At 39.6% G+C, this 18,947-nt stretch overlaps 1 protein-coding gene across 14 annotated transcripts in view; it reads left to right on the top strand.

Annotated features, from left to right (window-relative positions):
• The window catches only part of PARD3 (par-3 family cell polarity regulator), a 444,327-nt gene that overhangs the window by 29,927 nt on the left and 395,453 nt on the right, over positions 1-18,947 (top strand). For all 14 annotated transcript variants that reach the window (XR_009420516.1, XM_059493593.1, XM_059493627.1 and 11 more), the window contains exon 2: positions 18,758-18,859. Coding sequence is in view for 13 of the 14 variants with exons in the window: in XM_059493593.1 (XP_059349576.1) it covers positions 18,758-18,859 (102 nt within the window). In the remaining variant the exon portion in view is untranslated. The remainder of the gene's footprint in view (positions 1-18,757; positions 18,860-18,947) is intronic.

Genomic DNA, 18,947 nt, shown 5'->3' on the forward strand with positions numbered 1-18,947 from the left:
AGTGCTGGCATTTCTTTGCCCACCCGGTTATCCCTGCTGTGCTTTGCATTGCTGCAGAGACAGCATTTGGGAGCTGCTTATTTGCAGACCTTGTGAAAGCCAGTTAAGGAGAGAAGAAATAGCAAAGAGAAAGACCCAGGCTGTACTGAGGGGTGTAGGGGAGAGCTTGGGGAGGCCGGGAGACATGAGCTTGCTTAATGTGTTTAATTGCCAGGGGCCACTGGTCACAGCATCCCTGGGTAGGTCACGCTGCCTGTGGGTCAGCTCGGTGGAGAGCTGTGTCCCATCAGGCTCTGGCTGGTGTTGTGTGCCTTGCTGATGCCATGCTGTCCCAAGGGGAATGGGATTCCTAATCCATCCTATCAGGCAGCTCTGCCCTGCCTTTGGCTTGGGCCAGTCCTGTTCCTGTACCCCATGCCTGCAGTCACCCATGGTGCTGAAGGCCAGGTTTCTGCAGGTGGTGATGGGGCATGAAGAGATTGCCCCAGGTATGCCAGCACTAGGATTTTGTTTCAAGACCTAATAGTTAAGTACTAGATTATTAAGCATGCCTTGGTTCTCCCTTCTCCTTTCCTAAAGAAACTGAAAAAAAAAAAATCTGTATCACGAATTACAAAATAATTTTAGTCTAGAGTTTTAGTTTTTTGAAAATGAAACATTTACCAATATTAATTTAACTACAGTAAATAAAACAGTTTTATCAACATAAAGAGAAACAGAGTTAGCAACAAAAATGTATATTAAAAAACCTTAATGGATGGGTGGCTTAGATCTTGGCAGTGGTGTTTTTTCAGGGACAGGAAGTACTGTTGTGCTGCGGAATAAAATATGTGACTTCCAGTTGTTTCTGTCCTGCATGTAGTAGCTGAGCAAAACTTCTAGTAATAATATTACAGTAAAATTCTTTTATTTATCCTTTCTTTCCTTGAAGTCATGGGCAATATGTTTGAGAATTTTCTTTTAGTTGTTCTCAGATATAAACCAAATCTGCTCTCATCTGCTGAAGGAGGGGTCGTATAAACTAAACTAATGAGCTGGCTGTTGTATAGACATCTTTCATATTGTGATACACTTTCACTATTTATGCATATGTGCCAACTACCCTGTGTCATAGCACAGTGCCTGCTTTATAGCAAAATGACCATTTTCCTCTTTGCACATTTCATGGGTTAGGAAAATCAAGTAAATTTCTGAACTTCATTTATTTGCTTTGCTTCCCAAGTGCTTCTTACAAGAATTTCACTAGAATAAAATGTGATGCTCTATGCCAAGTTAAAATGTTTTCTTGAGAGTGAGCAAGAAAAATAATGCAGATGTGCTATACACATCTTGGCAGAAGACTAGGGCTTTTTATAGCCTATCTACCGTCACAGCTCAAGCTTGGCAAAACATTCCTGTAGCATATGTATATGGCTTTTCAGGCAAACAGTAAACAAAGTTTAATGTGGCTTTCAGCACAGACTGAATCTCTCTGGAGTTGGGGATGCTTTCTCCTGATTTCAGTGCCATTTGAGCCAGACCAATTATGTGGTTGCACGTTTGTCTTGGCCTTTCAGGATAGTCTCTTTTGGATTTAGTCTGTAATCAAAAGAGAATGTCAGAAACAGAAGTCTCAAATAACCTTTTCCTTTTGCCTGTAAGACTGAAACAAGAGAGATTTTGGTAGGCAGAACGAACCTAAAGTTAAATACAAAGTAATTGCACAAAATGCTTTTTATTCCACTGGTTCTAGGCTGCCTTGTGAAAGTTTGAACTGCAAGTTGTAGTCGAAAGACAAATTGTATTTTACCGGGTATGGCTAAAATGATGAGTTTTTCATTTAGGGGATGGCGGTCTGTTAGAAATGACAAATTGAGTTCTCCTCATGCCCTGCTTTATCTTTTCCCTGTAACGTTTCTGTGCTGTGCTTTGAGCTTTTCCTGCCTATCTTCAAAAGATGGATGAACATCACTCACTGAACTGATCTGTGCCCTCCCCCCTGCTTGCCATAGCTAACCAATTCTTCATCCATATAATTTAGGCTCTTAAACCTTCTTGGTGTGGGACAAAGCCCCAGAGTCTCTAAGGGATTTGTGTAATTTTCCCTAAGATTGTTTTGCTGCTGGTTAGAGTATATTAAAGTTTATTTCTGGTCTGAATCTCCCTTTTATTTTCTTTTTTTGGCTTCAGAAGGAACCAGGCAGAGAGGCAAAGAGAGGAGCCCTTCTGCCGCACGACACAAGCAGTGTAACAGGCATGAACGATGTACTTCACTCATGTCAGAGAAGTGGAAAGTGCTTCTCATTTAATTGAACTTGCACCAAAATAGGCTGGGTGTTCCAGAATTAAAAGTAACTAAATTAGCACTGACAGCTTATGGTTACCTCCTACTTGTGGAACACCCCTGTCCACACTTCTATCTGGAAATAATAAAATGAATTTTAGAATTCAATCCACTGAAGTACATCAGTAATATTTCAACAGGATCAACTATGAGCTGTAAGTTTTCTGAAGCAGATGGCCCATCTCTGGCAGGATTCTGGCTCCTGCTGAAATCTCTGGCTTCCGTGTTACTGTCAGAAATAAGGTGGGGTGGAGGAGGAGGTGGCAGGAGCTTCCCTGTGCGTCACCGCATCAGCCGCGCGCTGCTGCCCTGCAGTTCTGGGCGTGCTCTGCGCACCCCACCCAGCGCTGCTTCTCTTCACATTTTTCAGTGAGTACCTATAGCCTCACCTGGCTTTGATGCTCACACAAAAGCTGAGCTCAAAATAAAGCTTTGCATCTACATGTCTAATATTTGAGGTCTGAAAGTCCTAAAGAAAATATAACTTTTGTCTTTTACCCTGTTGGATTGTCTTGGTGGTGTGAATAAAAATACATGCACCTTTTTGGTTGTGACCAAGGTCCAGATTTTTCATCCTGAGTATATATCTCTGTGCAGAGTGATATATGCAGTTGTAATTATTTATGGAATTGTTTCTGATATCTCTCATTTGTGTATTGACTTAGCTGTTTCAGTGGAACATTTGTCTTCTGAGCATGAGTGAGAATGAAAGCTTAAGCACAATCTTGTTTGTTTGGTGTTTGGAAGAATAGCTCTTTTGAAAACATCATCTTTTTCCTGTGAATCTTGAAGGGGGCTTGTAGCTTATCAAAAGACAAGTGCTGAACTACTAAAAATTTCAAAAATTTCAAGGAAATTTAATTTTTAATTAAAAAATTAAATTTTTAATTTAAAAAAAGTTTATCCAGAAAAGACTGATGTAAATTTCAAAGTTTAAGAAATGCTGTTAGAGTTATCATATGAGGTTGTAAATTACCACTTTAAAACATCAGTGTGCTAAATTGAAATTGATTTAATTTAGAAGATGTGTCTTGTTGTGAATTATCAGATAAATGTGTCTGCTTTTACTTTACAGACCAGTGCAGAGAACAGCTTGAATATGTTGTGTTGTATTGTGCACATGATTGTACTTCTCATAGGAAGGTGAAAAATTCCAGATCTCTAGAGGATGTGTATTTTTTTCCCTTGTCTTTATTTTAGGAGTGTGTTCGGCTAGTACAGTATTATATTTGATCTCATCTGAAGTAGATAGTCCAAAAATAATGTTTTATACAAGCTTTATATTTCTAGAAGCTTTTGAGTCCAAGGCAGTCTAATATTTTTTCCTAAAGCTATATGAATTTTGGAACAACCATGGTTTCAAGTAATGGAACTAGCTAGTGAACACAGTTTTTGGTGTGCAAAATTAAGTTTTTATGTACAAATGAAAGAGATGATAATTTCTGTGAAAAATACTTCCTAAAATGCCTGGGAGGGCTGTTTCAGAGAGAGGGAGTGTCCATGGGACAGGGATGCTCAGCTGGGAGGAGGTGGAGGAGGAAGGACTGGCAGCAAGGTAATACTCTGCAGAGTTTCCCGTAAACCTGCAGCTTTTTCAATACATGTTCGATGTCTTAATCACTGACATTGAAGTCTTTTCTAGAAAAGCTTTGGATCAAAGGAAAGCTTTGAGTAAGCTGACATTTTTACTTCAAGTTTGGTTTGCACAAAGCTGGCATTTAAGAAAGCTTTCTCCTCAGGATGAGGAGGATTCCCAGCATCTCTAAGCTGGCTAAAGTATTTCTTTTTTCAAATGCCAGAATTTTACTGTATTGCTAATTTTTACATTTTACTTTGTCTTCCTTGATCAAAGGGAACTGCATTCTAATGTAACAACGTGCAATGTGTGTAGAAGACCAGAGTGAAATTACATCAGTCTTTTACAAAATCAGAAGAGTAGAAGGTGTGTGAGTCACCCAGTGAAATAAAACATTATTAAGGCTAAATTTTACTATGTGATGCAAACCTCCTGATGAAGTCCACGCATGTGGACTTGGAACAGAAGTTTGGCCCAGCTGAGGGTGTTGCTGTGAGTCAGTGTCTGATTTCCAACAGCTGGGAGAGTCCAGTCCCTCCCTGTGTGCTCTGTGCTTGTGTCCCATCACCTACCTTACAGTCATGGGATTTATTACCTCTATTCCTATAAACAGTCTGGTTTTTACATTGAGGCCTACATGACTGTTTCTTGCCTCTCCCTTTTCTTCATCTCTAATGCATGAAAATACAGCAAAGTTTTGATTCAGTTTTAGAGGAGCTGGGGTGTGTGTATTGGAAATGCTGCCTGTTTGGAGGACAGCAAAGGCCCTGGCCAGCTTTATCAGTCTCTTGCAGCTGGTGCATCTTGCTCTGCGCCTTAAGCAATGAAAGTTCATGACCTCTGAGCAGCTCACTATATATAGAGCAGGATCTGCCCTGGGAATTCTCCTGGCAGCCTGTCTGGTGCAGCCGTGGAGCAGCTCAGTGCCCAGCTGCAGGTGCTGTGTGTCACCAATTTGTGTGTGCAGTTGTTTGTCCCACTGTTGTGTGCTGGGGCTTTAATGTGTGCATGGCTGGGAGTTTCTCTAGGAAAAAGCCTCTGAAAACAGCTGTAAGGCTCTCTGCCAAGCGGAGCATTTCTCCTCTAGAAAGCAAAGCCCCCTGTTCCTGGAAAATAAAAGTGATGATGTTATTTAATGGAATATTTTCAATTGTGTAAGTGTACATAATTATTCTTTTGAGTCAAAATAGAGTACACAGAGTACAAGAACAGTCTGAGAATCCAAATACAAAGACTTTGAGGTAGACTTCTTCAAGAACAGGGTTGTTGGCTTCAAAAACAGGAGAGCAGGTTTCATATACAAGTGTGTGTATATATATCTATGTAGATATACACACAAGGTTGTTATTTTGATGCTTGCAAGCTTCTATCACTCCAGTCATCTTGATATTTAAAAAAGTATGAGGGGTTTATAAAAAAATTAATTTAAGGTATTGAAACTTCCATTGTATTTTTAACAGTGCAGTTGCTTTTAATATAGGGCGGATAAAACAAAGGCCTGTTGGTTGCTCTAGGAAAACTGACAAAGTTAAATTAATTTATTTGAAGTGTTTTACAAAAATACATGGATGGAGCCTTGTGTTTAGGTGAAATGGTTTAAAACTTTTGTTGGTTTGTTGTAACCCTGGCTGGGGAATTGTTAGTGTATGCTATCTAAACCGTATGCTAAACCAGTCAAAAAAAGATGCCATTCTTTCTATTCATCAAAGTATGTTCCTTTTTTCTCTACTTTGTTACAGAACAACATTTTTCTCTGTAGTGGAGTTTAAGACAATATCTCCATGTACCTGCCTGTAGCCTTGGTTGTGCTCTGGTCATACCCTTCTGTCTGCATTTGGGTAGGAAACCCATTGGAGAGACCCCAGGTGCTTAAAATCAGCAGGTTTTCTGAAAGAAGAGTTGTGCAGTTTCTAAGAGTCTGTTTTTTGTTTTTTTTTTCTCTACACCTTATTAGACCGGTTTATTGCTTATTCTTCTTAATCTCAAGCAAACTGTATGTGTTTTATAGGAGTTAATTACAGAAAACAGAAGTTGTGGTATTTTTAAAAATATTGCTTTTTTGAGAACACGTGAGCTGCACTAAATGAACGTGTGACAATTTTTTTCTATTTTATTTAGTTTTTAATCAGTCATGTGTCAAACCTACTTTTGCCATGAGTTATGAATAATTCTTAGATTCTGTGTATGCATACGATATAATTAGGCTGTAACATTGAAAACATTTTCAATGAGGCTCTGAAAGCACATAAAGAACTAGAAACTGGAGGTTTCAAACTCTGGTTTGACTAAGTAGAGGATACTCTCTAATTTGTCTAGCAGAAGAGAAGAAAGATAATTACTTGGGTTTTACTGGGCTTGAAGGTATAATTCTAGGTGGAATATTATGGTGTGCTTGAGTATATTTCTAACATTGTCCCTGTGTGGGAAATTGCAGTAATTTCTCTGTACCTTCTGCCAAAATTGACTTTGTTACAAAGATGGGAATTTCTAATTTAGGTCACAGTATAAGTTATGACTGAAAACACCCCCGTTACATCATTGTTATATTAATCATTACTTCTGGAGATGCAAATTGAAGTGCTCTGAGCTCAAAAAATTAAATAGTTTTTACAATTTTACATGTGATATACTCACAACTTAGTTGAAAAAACTTGAAGGTTTACTTCTTGTTCAAAATAGGGCTTGGCATTGCCTCACTGATGTAATGGTTATTTTTTTACAGCTTTCTTTTCTGGTCAAGAAGACTAGCTGGTTTTGCTTCTCTCTTAATAAAACCTTGTGTTTGAATTTGGACGAGTGCAGACACGCTGTTAGAGATGGAAGCGGTTTTGGAAGCCGTGTAATGGGTTAGAGTTGAGTGCAGTGCTGTTAGCTGCTCCCTGTCACGGGGGGTGACAAGGGACAAGAGAACTAAGGTAAAAGAAGGTTTTTAGTGTATTAGTGAATCCGTTCTCAGGGCTTAGTGTGGCAAGCTTTGCTTATGTTGGTGGGTGCTGGTGCAGTTGGCTCTGGGAGGGGATTGCAGTGTCTGGCTGGAAGAAATGCTGCTCTAGTAAATGGACGGGGTGTGCTTTTAAATAAGTGTTTTCCAAGAGCTGGCATTTCCATTTGCTTTAACCTCTTGGAATGCCTTCTATTTTCTGCTTCTGGCCAGGTATGGAAGTCATGGTGTGTAATAAGCAAATGTAGGTGATGGAGGAGCAGAGTGGATTTTGAGAAGCCAGAGTGGGAGGGGAGGTTGTGGTGCACCTGGCAGCTGCAGCTGGCAGGTCATCTTTTGTATTTTTACCAAATTCTGGAACTGGAAGTGAGATTGAGGGAGGAGTTTGAAAATTAAAAGAGTCCTCATTAAGTCATGAGTAAGGTTCCTTCATTTTGCAGAGTTTTTCTGTTATGGGCTCTCTTGACTACTCAGGAGTGTGGCAGTGAGATTGCCATTATACTGGGGCTAGCCTCAAGCTTAGACCTGAGCTTAGTTATTGATTTGAAAAAGAGGATTACTGCTGATTTGTGAGGAGGAACTGTTACTGTTGGTCTCTGAACAAAACATGGATGTGAATTAAAATGGTAGGAATGATAAAATGTGGACCTAGTTAGCATTATTAGTTCTGCCTATTTCCTGGTGAGGTCTCCAGCCAGATATGGTGCTAGTATTTTTTCCATCTTAAACATGGGAATACCCTACAGCAGATCAGTCAGTAGGACTACAGCCATAGTAAAGCTTAGTGTCAATTAAAAAATATTACCTTCAGAAGTTATGAATACACTTGAAAACAAAACAAATAATCCTTGAGGGTATTGTTTATAGACGTTTAGTTTTAAAGTACTTCCTCTCCTTCACACTAACATAGAATGCTGCATTGCAGTTTGTGCCCTGGGTTAGCAGCAATCAGAACCTTGAATTCAAAGACAATTGCAGATCTGTTTTATTTAACCTTATAAAATAAGCATGGTTATAGTAGTTGAATTTATATTGTGATTGTTCTTGAAGTTTCAGAAAAGCATTAGGCATGTTTAGAAAAGCGTGACTACATACTTAAATCAGTGCCACTGGAAGGAATTGAAATTACACTCCTTCAAAAAAGATTGAGCAATTTGGAAAAGTAATAGCTAAATATTATTGCTACAAATTGTTCCCTGGAGATGAAAGTAAGGCCTGCTTTGGTTAAAGTATCTTGAAAAGTATTTAAGAGATAAATTAACAGGATACCATGATTATTTCGACATTGCTTTTGCAGATGCTTACTGGAAACCAGTTTTCCTTGGTGGGTTTGACCTGGAGGTACCTGCTCATGTGTCCAGGAGTGTGCTAACCACAGATTCTGTTCCATGGGGGTCTCTTAGAGAGGAGATGATGGAGTGGTGGGGTCTGGGGGTCCTGGCTTGTGTCAGCCTCCTTAGGCAGTGTAGAAAGCTCTGTCCATGAGCTAGAATGTGCACACAGGAGAGGAGGACAAAGATGGGGAATATAGTTATTGTCTTGGGAACGGTTCTGTAGAGCACAAGGGAAACTCCTAAACATTTCACTATTAGCAGGATTTTCCTTCAACAGGAAAACCAGTCAAAATGCTCCATTTATCTATTCTGGTGTTGATTTGTAGGTGTTTTTCAGCATATGTTAGTTTGCTACTTTATTTGTTCCATTTACCAGCTTGATCTAGCAGCCATATGTGGCATGTTGCTCCTCCTCTAGAGCAGACAGGGAATTGCTGTGCAGGCAGTGCCCAGGCTCTGTGCTGTGTGTGCTGCTGTGCAGGGAGTGTAGGGCATCTCCTCCCATGTGCACCCCACTTACAGAAACTGCAGAGGGGCAGGGAGAGCTCTTGGGTACCCTGTGCATTGCTGACAGGGTGTAAAGCACCAGGGATGCAAAAGCTCTAAATCCTGTCAAAACCACGCCATATCATAGCTGACTTAAATTGTGATTAATTTTTCTTTGATTCATATAACTTACTGTGATTCACACAACTTGTGCATTCCTTCCACATGGTTCAGCAAAGCTGTCTATATTGCAAAGTCCTACCCACCAACCCTTGAATTTGAAGTTTCCTGAGGAATAATACAGCCATGAGGACAGAGAATGGTATTTAATATTTTGTCTTAACTTTATATTTACAGTGTGATGGATGTGTGAGGCAGTTTATGTAAGAATGATTTTGCAGCTCTCTGTATATTAATAATTGTTTAGAGTTCAGATACTACATGATGAATTGACTGTGCCCAATTGGGAACATATATCAGAAGTGGTTGTTTCTATCTTTCATGGTACTTGAGATTAATGGCCCCCAAATGAAAATAGTATTTCAAATACATTTCTGAAATAAATTGGGCTCTTCCTCTTAAGCTGGTTGTCACTTGGGTAGACAACTCTACCCTCTTAAATTTTCTCTTGAAACATTTTACCAGAGTCACTTTCTTTTTTTTGTTTTGTTTAACATCTATCACATGTTCTCCTTTGCTCTACAACATACAGATCTGTATGTACAAATATATGAATGTGGTTGGTTATTCCACTAAAACCCATCATTCTGGTCTAAATCGAGTAGTGCATTTGAAGAGTTATTGTGGTGGCTGAAAAAAAGAATGAACTGCTTAAATCCAAGTAATGCTGCAGTGATGGGTGGAGGTAAATCAACTCTTGGAAGAAAGAGAAAGCACTTCTTTCATCAGACTCGCTTATGGTTCAGTTGTCAAGCTGCAATCCTAGCATGTTCTGCATTTCTTCAGCATTGTTGCCCAAGTTCTAAAACCCTGCATACAAGATTGTGCACCATTACAGACAGTGCATTTCACTGCATTTTCATGAGCTATGGATTTGATTACTGTAAGTCATATCTGTCACCTGGAATTAATACTAATAATTAAAAATTGTAATCAAGAAACAGTTTTGTTGCATTATTTGTTGTATATAGATGCAGATGATGAAGTAAGCTCTGTGTTACAGCAAAATAGGCTGAAAAGGGCACATGTATCTTTCCTTACTTGTGGATTTGCCACAATTAGAGTTTGTGGCAGTGCTTCAATTGATGTCTTGAATTTTTTTTTACATTGGATTGAAATAAATCCCATGTAAAAGTTTTTTTTGCAATTTGGGCAGGACACTTATTTGGTGCTCACAGCATGGGCATCATGGAGTTTTGAGATGTAGTGTCGCATTTAACTTCTCCTTAGCAAACTGAACATAGTTGCTCACAGTGTAAGCTATCAGTAATCAAAGTGAAAAGTGTTATTCTTTCACAGCCAAATATTAAGCTTTATTCTTCATTTAATGATTATCAAATTTGGCTGCCACATGCGTTCTAGTGGCAGCACAAAGTAACTTTTCCTTTTTTGCAGGTGCCTGACTTGGTGCTAGTATCGGAGTCCAGGTGTGGACCTGGACCTGCCCTTTGGTGGTGGCACCTCCTAGTGGCTACAGGGCTGTGTGCTGTGAAGAAATGTCATCATGTCATTAGGTTTGACAGTGAACAATGTTTTCAGTGCAATATTTTTGGAACACACTGCTAGGAGACAGGTGGAATATAGTGAGAAGCCCAGGAGCTGGGGGTGTTGATCAGCAGCTGGGCTGACCCTGAGCCAGTGTGTGCCCAGGTGGTCCAGAAGGCCAGTGACACCGTATAGTCACCAATAGTGAGACAGGGCTGGCAGGACCAGGGCACTGATTGTCCCCCTGTAATTGCACTGGTGAGGCCACACCTTGCCTGTGTCCTGCTTTGGGCCCCTCACTGCAAGAGAGACCCTGAGGGGCTGGAGCAGGTCCAGAGAAAGGGAACAGAGCTGGTGAAGGGTCTGGAGCACAAGTCCTGGGAGAAGCAGCTGAGGGTTGTTTGGCCTGCAGAAAAGGAGCTTCAGCAGAAACCTTATTGCTCTCTACAACTACCTAAAGGAGCAAAGTGGGGGCCTGTGCTTTCTCCCAGGTAACAAGTGATGGGATGAGAAGAAATGTCCTCAGGTTGCACCAGGGAGCTTTAAATTGGATCTGAGGAAAGGTTTCTTCACAGAAAGGGTTATCAAGCATGAAAAGAGGCTGCCCAGAGGAGTGGTTGAGTCAGCATCCCTGGAGGTATTTAAAAGATGAGTAGATGTATCACTGAGGGACGTGGCTTTGTGGTCAGCTTGGCAATACTGGGGTAACAGCTGAACCTGATGATCTCAGAGGTTTTTTCCAGCCTAAGCAATTCTGGGATTCTGTGCCTAGTTCTGCATTAGAGGAGGAGTCTCATGCAGTGCCACAGGCTGGGCTGGGGACAGTGAGTGGGCAGGAGCCAGCCCTGCACTGGCAGCAGGCACTGTTGGCAGGGCATATCCAGGAGACAGAGGAAGGGACCATCCCCCTCTGCTCAGCATGGTCCCTGTCCACTTCTGGGATGTCCTCAGGTCGCTTCCAATCTGAATTATTCCTTGATGTTAAGCTATTGGGCATATAGAGATTCTGTTCTATTTAATAGGTAATGAAATTATGCAGTACATAGGAAAGTTGATTTAAAGCAATTATCATATGATTTCTCATGGATTGGTATAGATTGCTTCTAGGTAAAGTGGAGGAGTTGAGTAAACATTCCAGCCTTTGATGATGCATGAGGGCAATGTGTTAATAGAAAGAACTTGCACATCCTTGTAGGGTAGGAAGACAGGAAGTTTACTGCTACAGCAGACCTTGGACTATTTTCTTTAAAGATGAGGAAATTGCCAATTCATTTTAGAAAAGCAAGGATTTAATAGATATATTTGAAATTTTATGTAAACTGTGGGGTGTCTAACAGCCAAATTTACCATTTTTAATACCAACCTTTTGGCACTTGAAGCAAGATTAAGTAGTTCCTTGATGCTTTTTTTGTGCTCCAGTAGTAATGCAGCACAGCTCAATATGTAGCAGTGTTCCAGCAGTTTACTGACCATATTAGTTCAATTAGTGGGTTTTAGGGGACATTTAATTGCTGAAGTGGATGTCTATTTGGCTCATTTTTTTGGCTCACGGGCTTCTTTACTGAGGACTGGCATTGATAGTGTAACGTGATTAATTTTAAAGCAAATTGTTGTTGAAACTGGGCATACAGGATGCATGCAAAGCCCAAAATTACTTTTTTTTTTTTACTTCATAAACACCCTGTCTAACATTTCAGTGTGTCAGGAAGAGTGATATTTGCCATATGTTCAAATTCTGTCTTGGATGGATTTCTGGTAAGCTAAAGCCCTTTTAGTAAGGCTGGGAAAGCATTGGTGAGTGCAAAAGTGGAACAAGATGCTTCAGTGATCAGGCTTCCATGTTTCTCTCTTTTTTCTAGCTGGTTCATATCAAATCAGTGTGCATCCCTTGGTTAGAGACATTATGTATAATCTGGTGTGTGTGAAAAAGTCAAATCCTAGACCAAACCCTCTCATTACAGCATGAAGTGTAACCTTCCTCTTCCTCAGTAAAACAGAATAGCAAGAATTTAGCTTTAGTGTGGTGCATCTTCAGAACAAAGAGCTGTTTTACAGGTTAAAGATCAAAAAGATGAAAGGGATAAGGTTTATTTTCTGCTGTGCAGCATTCAGCTGTTTTCTGTTGTAGTCTGTAGCCCTTTTTTTCTTGACTTCATGAGATACTGGGCAAGTGTATGTGAACGTGCCCTAGAATTCATGTGAGGGGAGTGAGGTCAGAAAAGCTAACTGTCCCTTCAACTCATCACCTGGTAACTTAAGAGTTCCTACAGGTGTCAGGAGCCTTTAGCCTTTCTGAGCCTTTAGAAGGGCTGCTTTCATTTATGTTAAGTGTTTTTGTGGCTTGTGCCCTTGCCAAGACAGTGAATGCACTTATGTTGTACCAGTGTTGCCACTGTCCGTGCTGTGTCATCAATGTACTTTAGAGAGCACAGTGGGCTTTGGAGCTGATTCTCCACTGCTGCTTGTGTGTGTTATGCAGCAGGTTTTTTAGGCTTGAAATTCAAGGAGACAGATGATGGGATGGAGATGCAATTTAAACCCAGGGACTTGTTCTTGCTGGCTTCTCAGGCTGTGGAAGGTAACTGGAAGCCAGCTGACATTGCAAGCCTTCATGGCTGTCTCTTGGCACCTGACTGCTTGTTTGGATGGTTCCTGCCTGCAGCACAGGGCTAGACAGGGAAATGAATGAATTCACTGGCAAATTTTCAGTTATATTAGTTTTTTATTAACCATGGTTTCCTTTCAGACAGTGTTAACACGCCCAAGTGCCATATGCTGCTGAACAGACAAGTCCAGTACACACCCCAGCCGGGTGATTTAGTTGGTTTTTATCTGTGTCTATTCTTGCCACAAAGGCTTTGTCTGTTCTCAAAAAACTCAATCCAGTGAAGATAGCTACACACATGGCCTTATAATCTTGAATTCCAGATGGTTTTAAGAAGAAACAAATAATATATACTTACTTTGCCTTTATCTCCTGATTTATAATTGAGAAGTTATGTTTACCTACTTGGATATGCTTCCTCTCTGTCCTTCGTCCTTGTGGGTGAGTCTGTTTTCCTTTGAGAGTTACACTGAAATACTTGTTCACAACTGTCCAGCTGATAGTGATTTTTAAGAATCATATAAGGAGCAGTTTTAAAGCAAAAAGCCATAAATGATATCTAAATTTAAATTATTTCAGTTGGTCTCAATAGGCAATGGAGAGCCCCTGGGAGCTCAGCGTCACAAAGCCAATCCATTTCCCAAGAGTGTTGTGTGGTGAAAAATACACTTCCTGATTGGGCAAGAACAGATCAGAAAATATAGAGGGGAAAAATACCTGTCTTACCTGATTTCCAGATGTGTAAAAATTTGTAGTGGCAACTGATCTGCACTCAGCTGAAGGGAAATGTGGGCAAAGTTAAGAAGTACAGAGACCTCTTGGGGAGAGCTTGGTGTCCTCCCTCAGTGTTCTCTGCATGGGCTTCCAGCAGCACACAAGAAATGACACACACACTGCTCTGCCATGGCAGCTCCAAGTATGTAGTTGTAGCCAGGCAGATTAATGTCATTTTTCTGATGCTTCAGGACATCCTGCTGGTGACAGGTGAGATCAAATCACACTAGTGGGCACAATTAGTAAACACTAAGCATTGTTCATCAGGCTTTTAGGAGCCTGATTTTCTGCTTTCTGTTAGATTGCTGCTTGTCAGAGGTTTGTGGTGCTGTCTTCTTGTAAGATAGGGACAAAATGTTTCAAAGAATAATCTTATTTACTGTTACTTTTAATGTTAAATATTTCAATATATTTTTGGAAAGGGTAAATTTGTGAGAACCAGGACACATATTTAGATGTAAAGGAATAAGAAATCTTCCTATGCCATTAATAAGAACACATTGCTGTTTCCATTCTGATGTCTAGGTATTGTTTTCCACATATGGTCCTTGTTTCCATTATGTGGGAACATGAAATTGTTAGCTACAGAATGCTGAATGATACTACTTAAACTAATAGTTTTCTCAGTTTTTCCTTTGTGCTTTTTAGAAGTCATTTTATGTAATAAACAGAATGTGAATGGCTGCATTCTTGTTGCCTTTGTAATGTGCTCTTGCTTCCAGTGCTGGTGTTCACTTAGCAAATATTTAACTTCCATTGCTGAGGATTAGAAAATGCAGTGCTCATGAGCTTAAATTATGAGTACCTTTCTAATCATCATCAAGTTGAGGAGTTAAATGGGTGTAGACAGGAAACAGGAGATCGGACTTGCTTAGACTTGAGCTGAGTGATGCAATATTTAAATGAAGATATTATAAATCAGGTTTAGCGTTACTTCTATCCTTGTATTCAATGAACTGAACTTGCTGGTTTTTCTACATGAACTAGTGACAAAGGCATCTCTGCAGCTTTTTCAAAATAATTGTACTTTGCTAACTTACACATTGTGGAGCAGTGCAGCTAATGAGTTCTCTATCACCACTTATTTTTCCTTCTAAATTCATTGCAGATTTGGAGAGTGCAGTACCCTTTTACACAATCATACCAGTGAAAGAGTATAAATGTAGCTTTGTTTTATTGACAAAATATGAAAATCTGATTCTACGATACAAATTCATGCTGTTGCTGAAACAACAGCATCATGTCTGACTAAATGGTAACTCTCAAGCAGGTTTCTTGAAAAACTTGTGGGAGATGTAAAGAAATTTTTTTCATAGTTTTTTTCCTTCTTTTTTTACAGAAAGTTGACTTTTATAAACTTGATTTACTTAGCTTTTTTTTTTTTCTGTTTAATAACTAGAAGACATTTTTCTTTTATGTATGCACCCTGTTGCATATGCCCTGAGCAGATTGCTGTGGGTAAATTCTGGTGGCAGTCCCTGATTTTTGACAACTCACTTGAGAGCCCCTCACTGCCAAACAGAGATGGGGATCCCAGAGGTGTTCAGGTGTCCTGAAGGAGTGAATGGACCACTTTGCCCCACAGATGTAATTATGTCAACTCCAGTAAACTTTGGAAATAGCCAGTTTGCACTTTAGGAACTGGTCTGAGCCAAAACAGTGTATTTGACTGATTCAGAAAATGTTTGAGGACTGTACTACTGCTATTGCATAGGGAGCTGTGAATATCTGTTTACTGGCTGAGATTGTGAAATGCAGCTTGACCAAGCCGTGAATACAGATGCACTTGTAACATCCATGTAGGAGTACTTGAATTCCAATCTGTCTCAAGTCTGGTTCAGTTTCTTTCGTATTTAGCAGACAGTGCATATGAGCCAACTCTAGACAGCTTTGTGTTCATTTAAGACAGATCACAGAGCAGGAATTTAAATGTGAACATTTATGCAGTTTGGTTTTTTTGTGTTGTTTGGTTGAATAATATACAGAAATAATTGCTAAAACTTGGAACCATAAATGGCTGTGGATTTTCATAACTTGGTAAAATCATTAGTTTCAATGTTGTTTTCTTTTTTTTTTAGTTTTTTTTTCCCCCCCAGTATGGTGTAACTCATCTCTGTACAATGTGAGTACTCCTTTCCCTCCTAGACCTCTCTTCCTTCCCAATCCTCCCCCACCAAATCCTTGATTTATGCAAAACCTTTAATGGAGTAAAAGGGCCTCAAGAGAAGTCTGTTCTGATGTTTGGAGAGGGCTTTAATGAAAAGTTGCATTGTTATTTCATATTTACTTACCAAATCCCGCCAGAGTCAGTTCTTGCCAAACTAGTTTTATATATTTCTTGTCTGGTCTTGCTCACGTATTGTTTTGTATCAGGACCTCGTCTGACAGGAAAAGCGACCAGAGCAGTTCAGGCTATGGCAGTACTAATAGGTGATGCAGTAAAAATGAAGTCTATCTAAAACTTCTTGTGCAATATTGGGAAACTTTTAAAGGAAGTAATTAGTAGAAGCAGCTTATATATCAAAGCTATTTTTAAGTAGATTGTGCATGCTGAAATAGCACAATAGTTATTTAGAAATGGGTGTTTCTGTCATTGATTCTCTTGTTGTGAATGTTTTTTTACATTTGCCTTGGAGGTAGGAAACAGTTGTGGTAGGAAGCAAAAAAACCAAGGGTACATGGATATTGAAGTTGTAGTTTCAGCTTGGGTGCTGTTTGTTCTGGTGGATGTAGCCAGGTCACTGACCTAGTATTGCAGTTACCTGTTTTTAATGTTCCCATTCTTCAGTAAGAAGATTAATTGTTGCAAAGAAAAATGGTGGATTGGGTGACATATGAGGGATCAGGTGCTCTTAAAGCCCAAACTAAGTTTTCTGTCTGTGATTTTGCAGTGAAGAGTAATTTATGGCTCAATTCCAGCTTAGGTTTGAGATGGAGAATCTCAGCAGAGGAAACCTGAGTCAAGTCCTTCAGAAGTACAAGGTGCTTCACAGCTTGTCTGGTTGTGTCTGCTACGTCTTGGTCTTTGCAAATGTGTTTCAGTTTTTGGTAGATATGAGAGGCAGAGGAGATTTTTTTAATGGGCTGTAGGATGAGGAAGGATCGTTTTTCCTTTTAATCTGAGTGCAGAGTTTGTAAAGACTTCCCTTCAAACCTGTTTGAGAAATGTTGGAAGATTTCTGGTGTACACAGGTGACTTTGTCCAACCCTGTCGGTGTTAGTGGTGTATTCAAACTTACAAGTTGATCCTACTGTTTGCATTATGTACCTTTTTTACAGTGCAGGTTTGTCTATTAACTAGCTATGTAGGCACCTCTATATGCATGACTGTGTGAATAACGTAATGCCATTTTTAATTATTCCCAAATATTTATTCTAAAAAAATGTATGTTATCTCCTGTAATATGCTATAACAGTAAATCTGTTTAGAGAAAACCCACATACTAGAAATCCAGTTAATTGTATAATAAGTGCTTGCTTAGAAGAAATGCACCTTGCTTAGAAGGTAATGATATTTAATACTTAGAGAAATCAGAGAAACAAGTCTGTAAATTTAATTTTTGGAATGACTTGCCTAATGACTGTAAAATGAAGTTCTGAAATCTGATCATCTAATGATGACGCCTTAGACCAGTTTTTAAGGAGGATGTACTTATACAAACAATGAAGTAAGTTTCATAGTACCAGATATCTCCAAATTATTTGACCTATGCATGTATATCATATGCAAATACATAGAGTTCTAGGATATTAAAGCCAAGATGAATATGTGTTTATGTTCTTTTGTGCAGCATGTTCTGTCAGGATTTAAATACATATATGGATTTAAAGGAATTCTGGTAGTCCTCTTTCTTGTCCTGTTCCATCTTTGAGAAATTAAAATAATTTCCAGCCTTTTAGGGTGGAGATTTTTTATTTATTTATGGCTTCTATTTTTAGTGTGGGTGGGTTTTTGTTCAGTTCAGGTTTGGCTTTGGTGTGATGTTTTTATTGTTTCTGTTTGTTTGTTTTGTCACTTCTAGACACCATACCTAAAAAGGCTCATGCTAATTGCTATTTTTAGGAAGTCGGGAACTTTGCAGGTTGATGCAATTTTGATGGTCCTCCCAGCAGAAACTTTGTGCAGCCATGACTTGTCAATGAAAAGCAAGGGAGCTCTTTTACAGAGAGACACTGAACAACAGCCCAGGGTGCTGGGGGTGTATTGAGAAGCAGGATTATGTAGCATGATCAGGCCAGGTGGTTACAGGGCAACTTTCCCCCATTAGGAAACAAATCCTTTAAGAATAGCATGTCAAGTATTAACCAGCACTTGGATCATATGCTGGAGACACTTTGTGGACACAGCCTTGCTCCCTATGGCTTCCTTTGCTATCAAAAGTAGCAATAAAGACTGTAAAGCCAGTCCTCCCAGTTACTGCTAGACACCTGTATAAACACAAAGCCACATGCACACATTTGTATGCATATGTGTGTGTGCATATGTGTCTGTGTGTATATATAATTTTTTATTTCAAATGTGGAAAGTGCTCTTAGTACGTGCTCAATATCTTAGATTTTAGGTATTCCATTTACCACCTCTAGTGAAGGACAGGTAGAAAGCATTTTGATGGTGTTTAAATGTTGGTTTATGCCTTTTATAGCTGTTCTGTAAAACCCACAATCTTTTACAGCTGCCTGTAACCTTTTGTGCCTGTTGACCACAGTCTGGCATGCTTTATTTTGTGGGCAATATATTTTTCTTCCTTTTATGGAAGGAATATTAGGAATGTAATGTGCAGTAATATTGGGAATATGTCAGAGTCCTATGTGTCAGTGATGGGATTGTGACTCATGCAGATCTGATAGAAGAGGGAAGACTACATATCTAGTCTGAGGCAATTTAAAAAGAGAACTTGGGCTCTGCATCTCAATTTACGCTTATTTACAGAAATATGACCTAAATAGATGTTTGATGTCAAGAATTTGTAGGACGGTGATGCTGACTATATGTTGGAATAACATTTTTCTGTTAGCATGTGATAATCTGATACTATTTTCTTCTTTTATGCAGGATCCAAACTACTGGATACAAGTCCATCGGCTGGAGCACGGGGATGGTGGCATCTTGGATCTTGATGACATTCTTTGTGATGTGGCTGATGACAAAGACCGTGTAAGTACACATGGCTACAAAAGCAGCATGGCACAAACTGCCCATCAGCCCCTCAGTGGTGTGTGTTTGCTGCATGTGTCCCAAAGTG

This window comes from Ammospiza nelsoni, chromosome 1, assembly GCF_027579445.1.
Source record: "Ammospiza nelsoni isolate bAmmNel1 chromosome 1, bAmmNel1.pri, whole genome shotgun sequence".
Lineage (NCBI taxonomy): Eukaryota > Metazoa > Chordata > Aves > Passeriformes > Passerellidae > Ammospiza > Ammospiza nelsoni.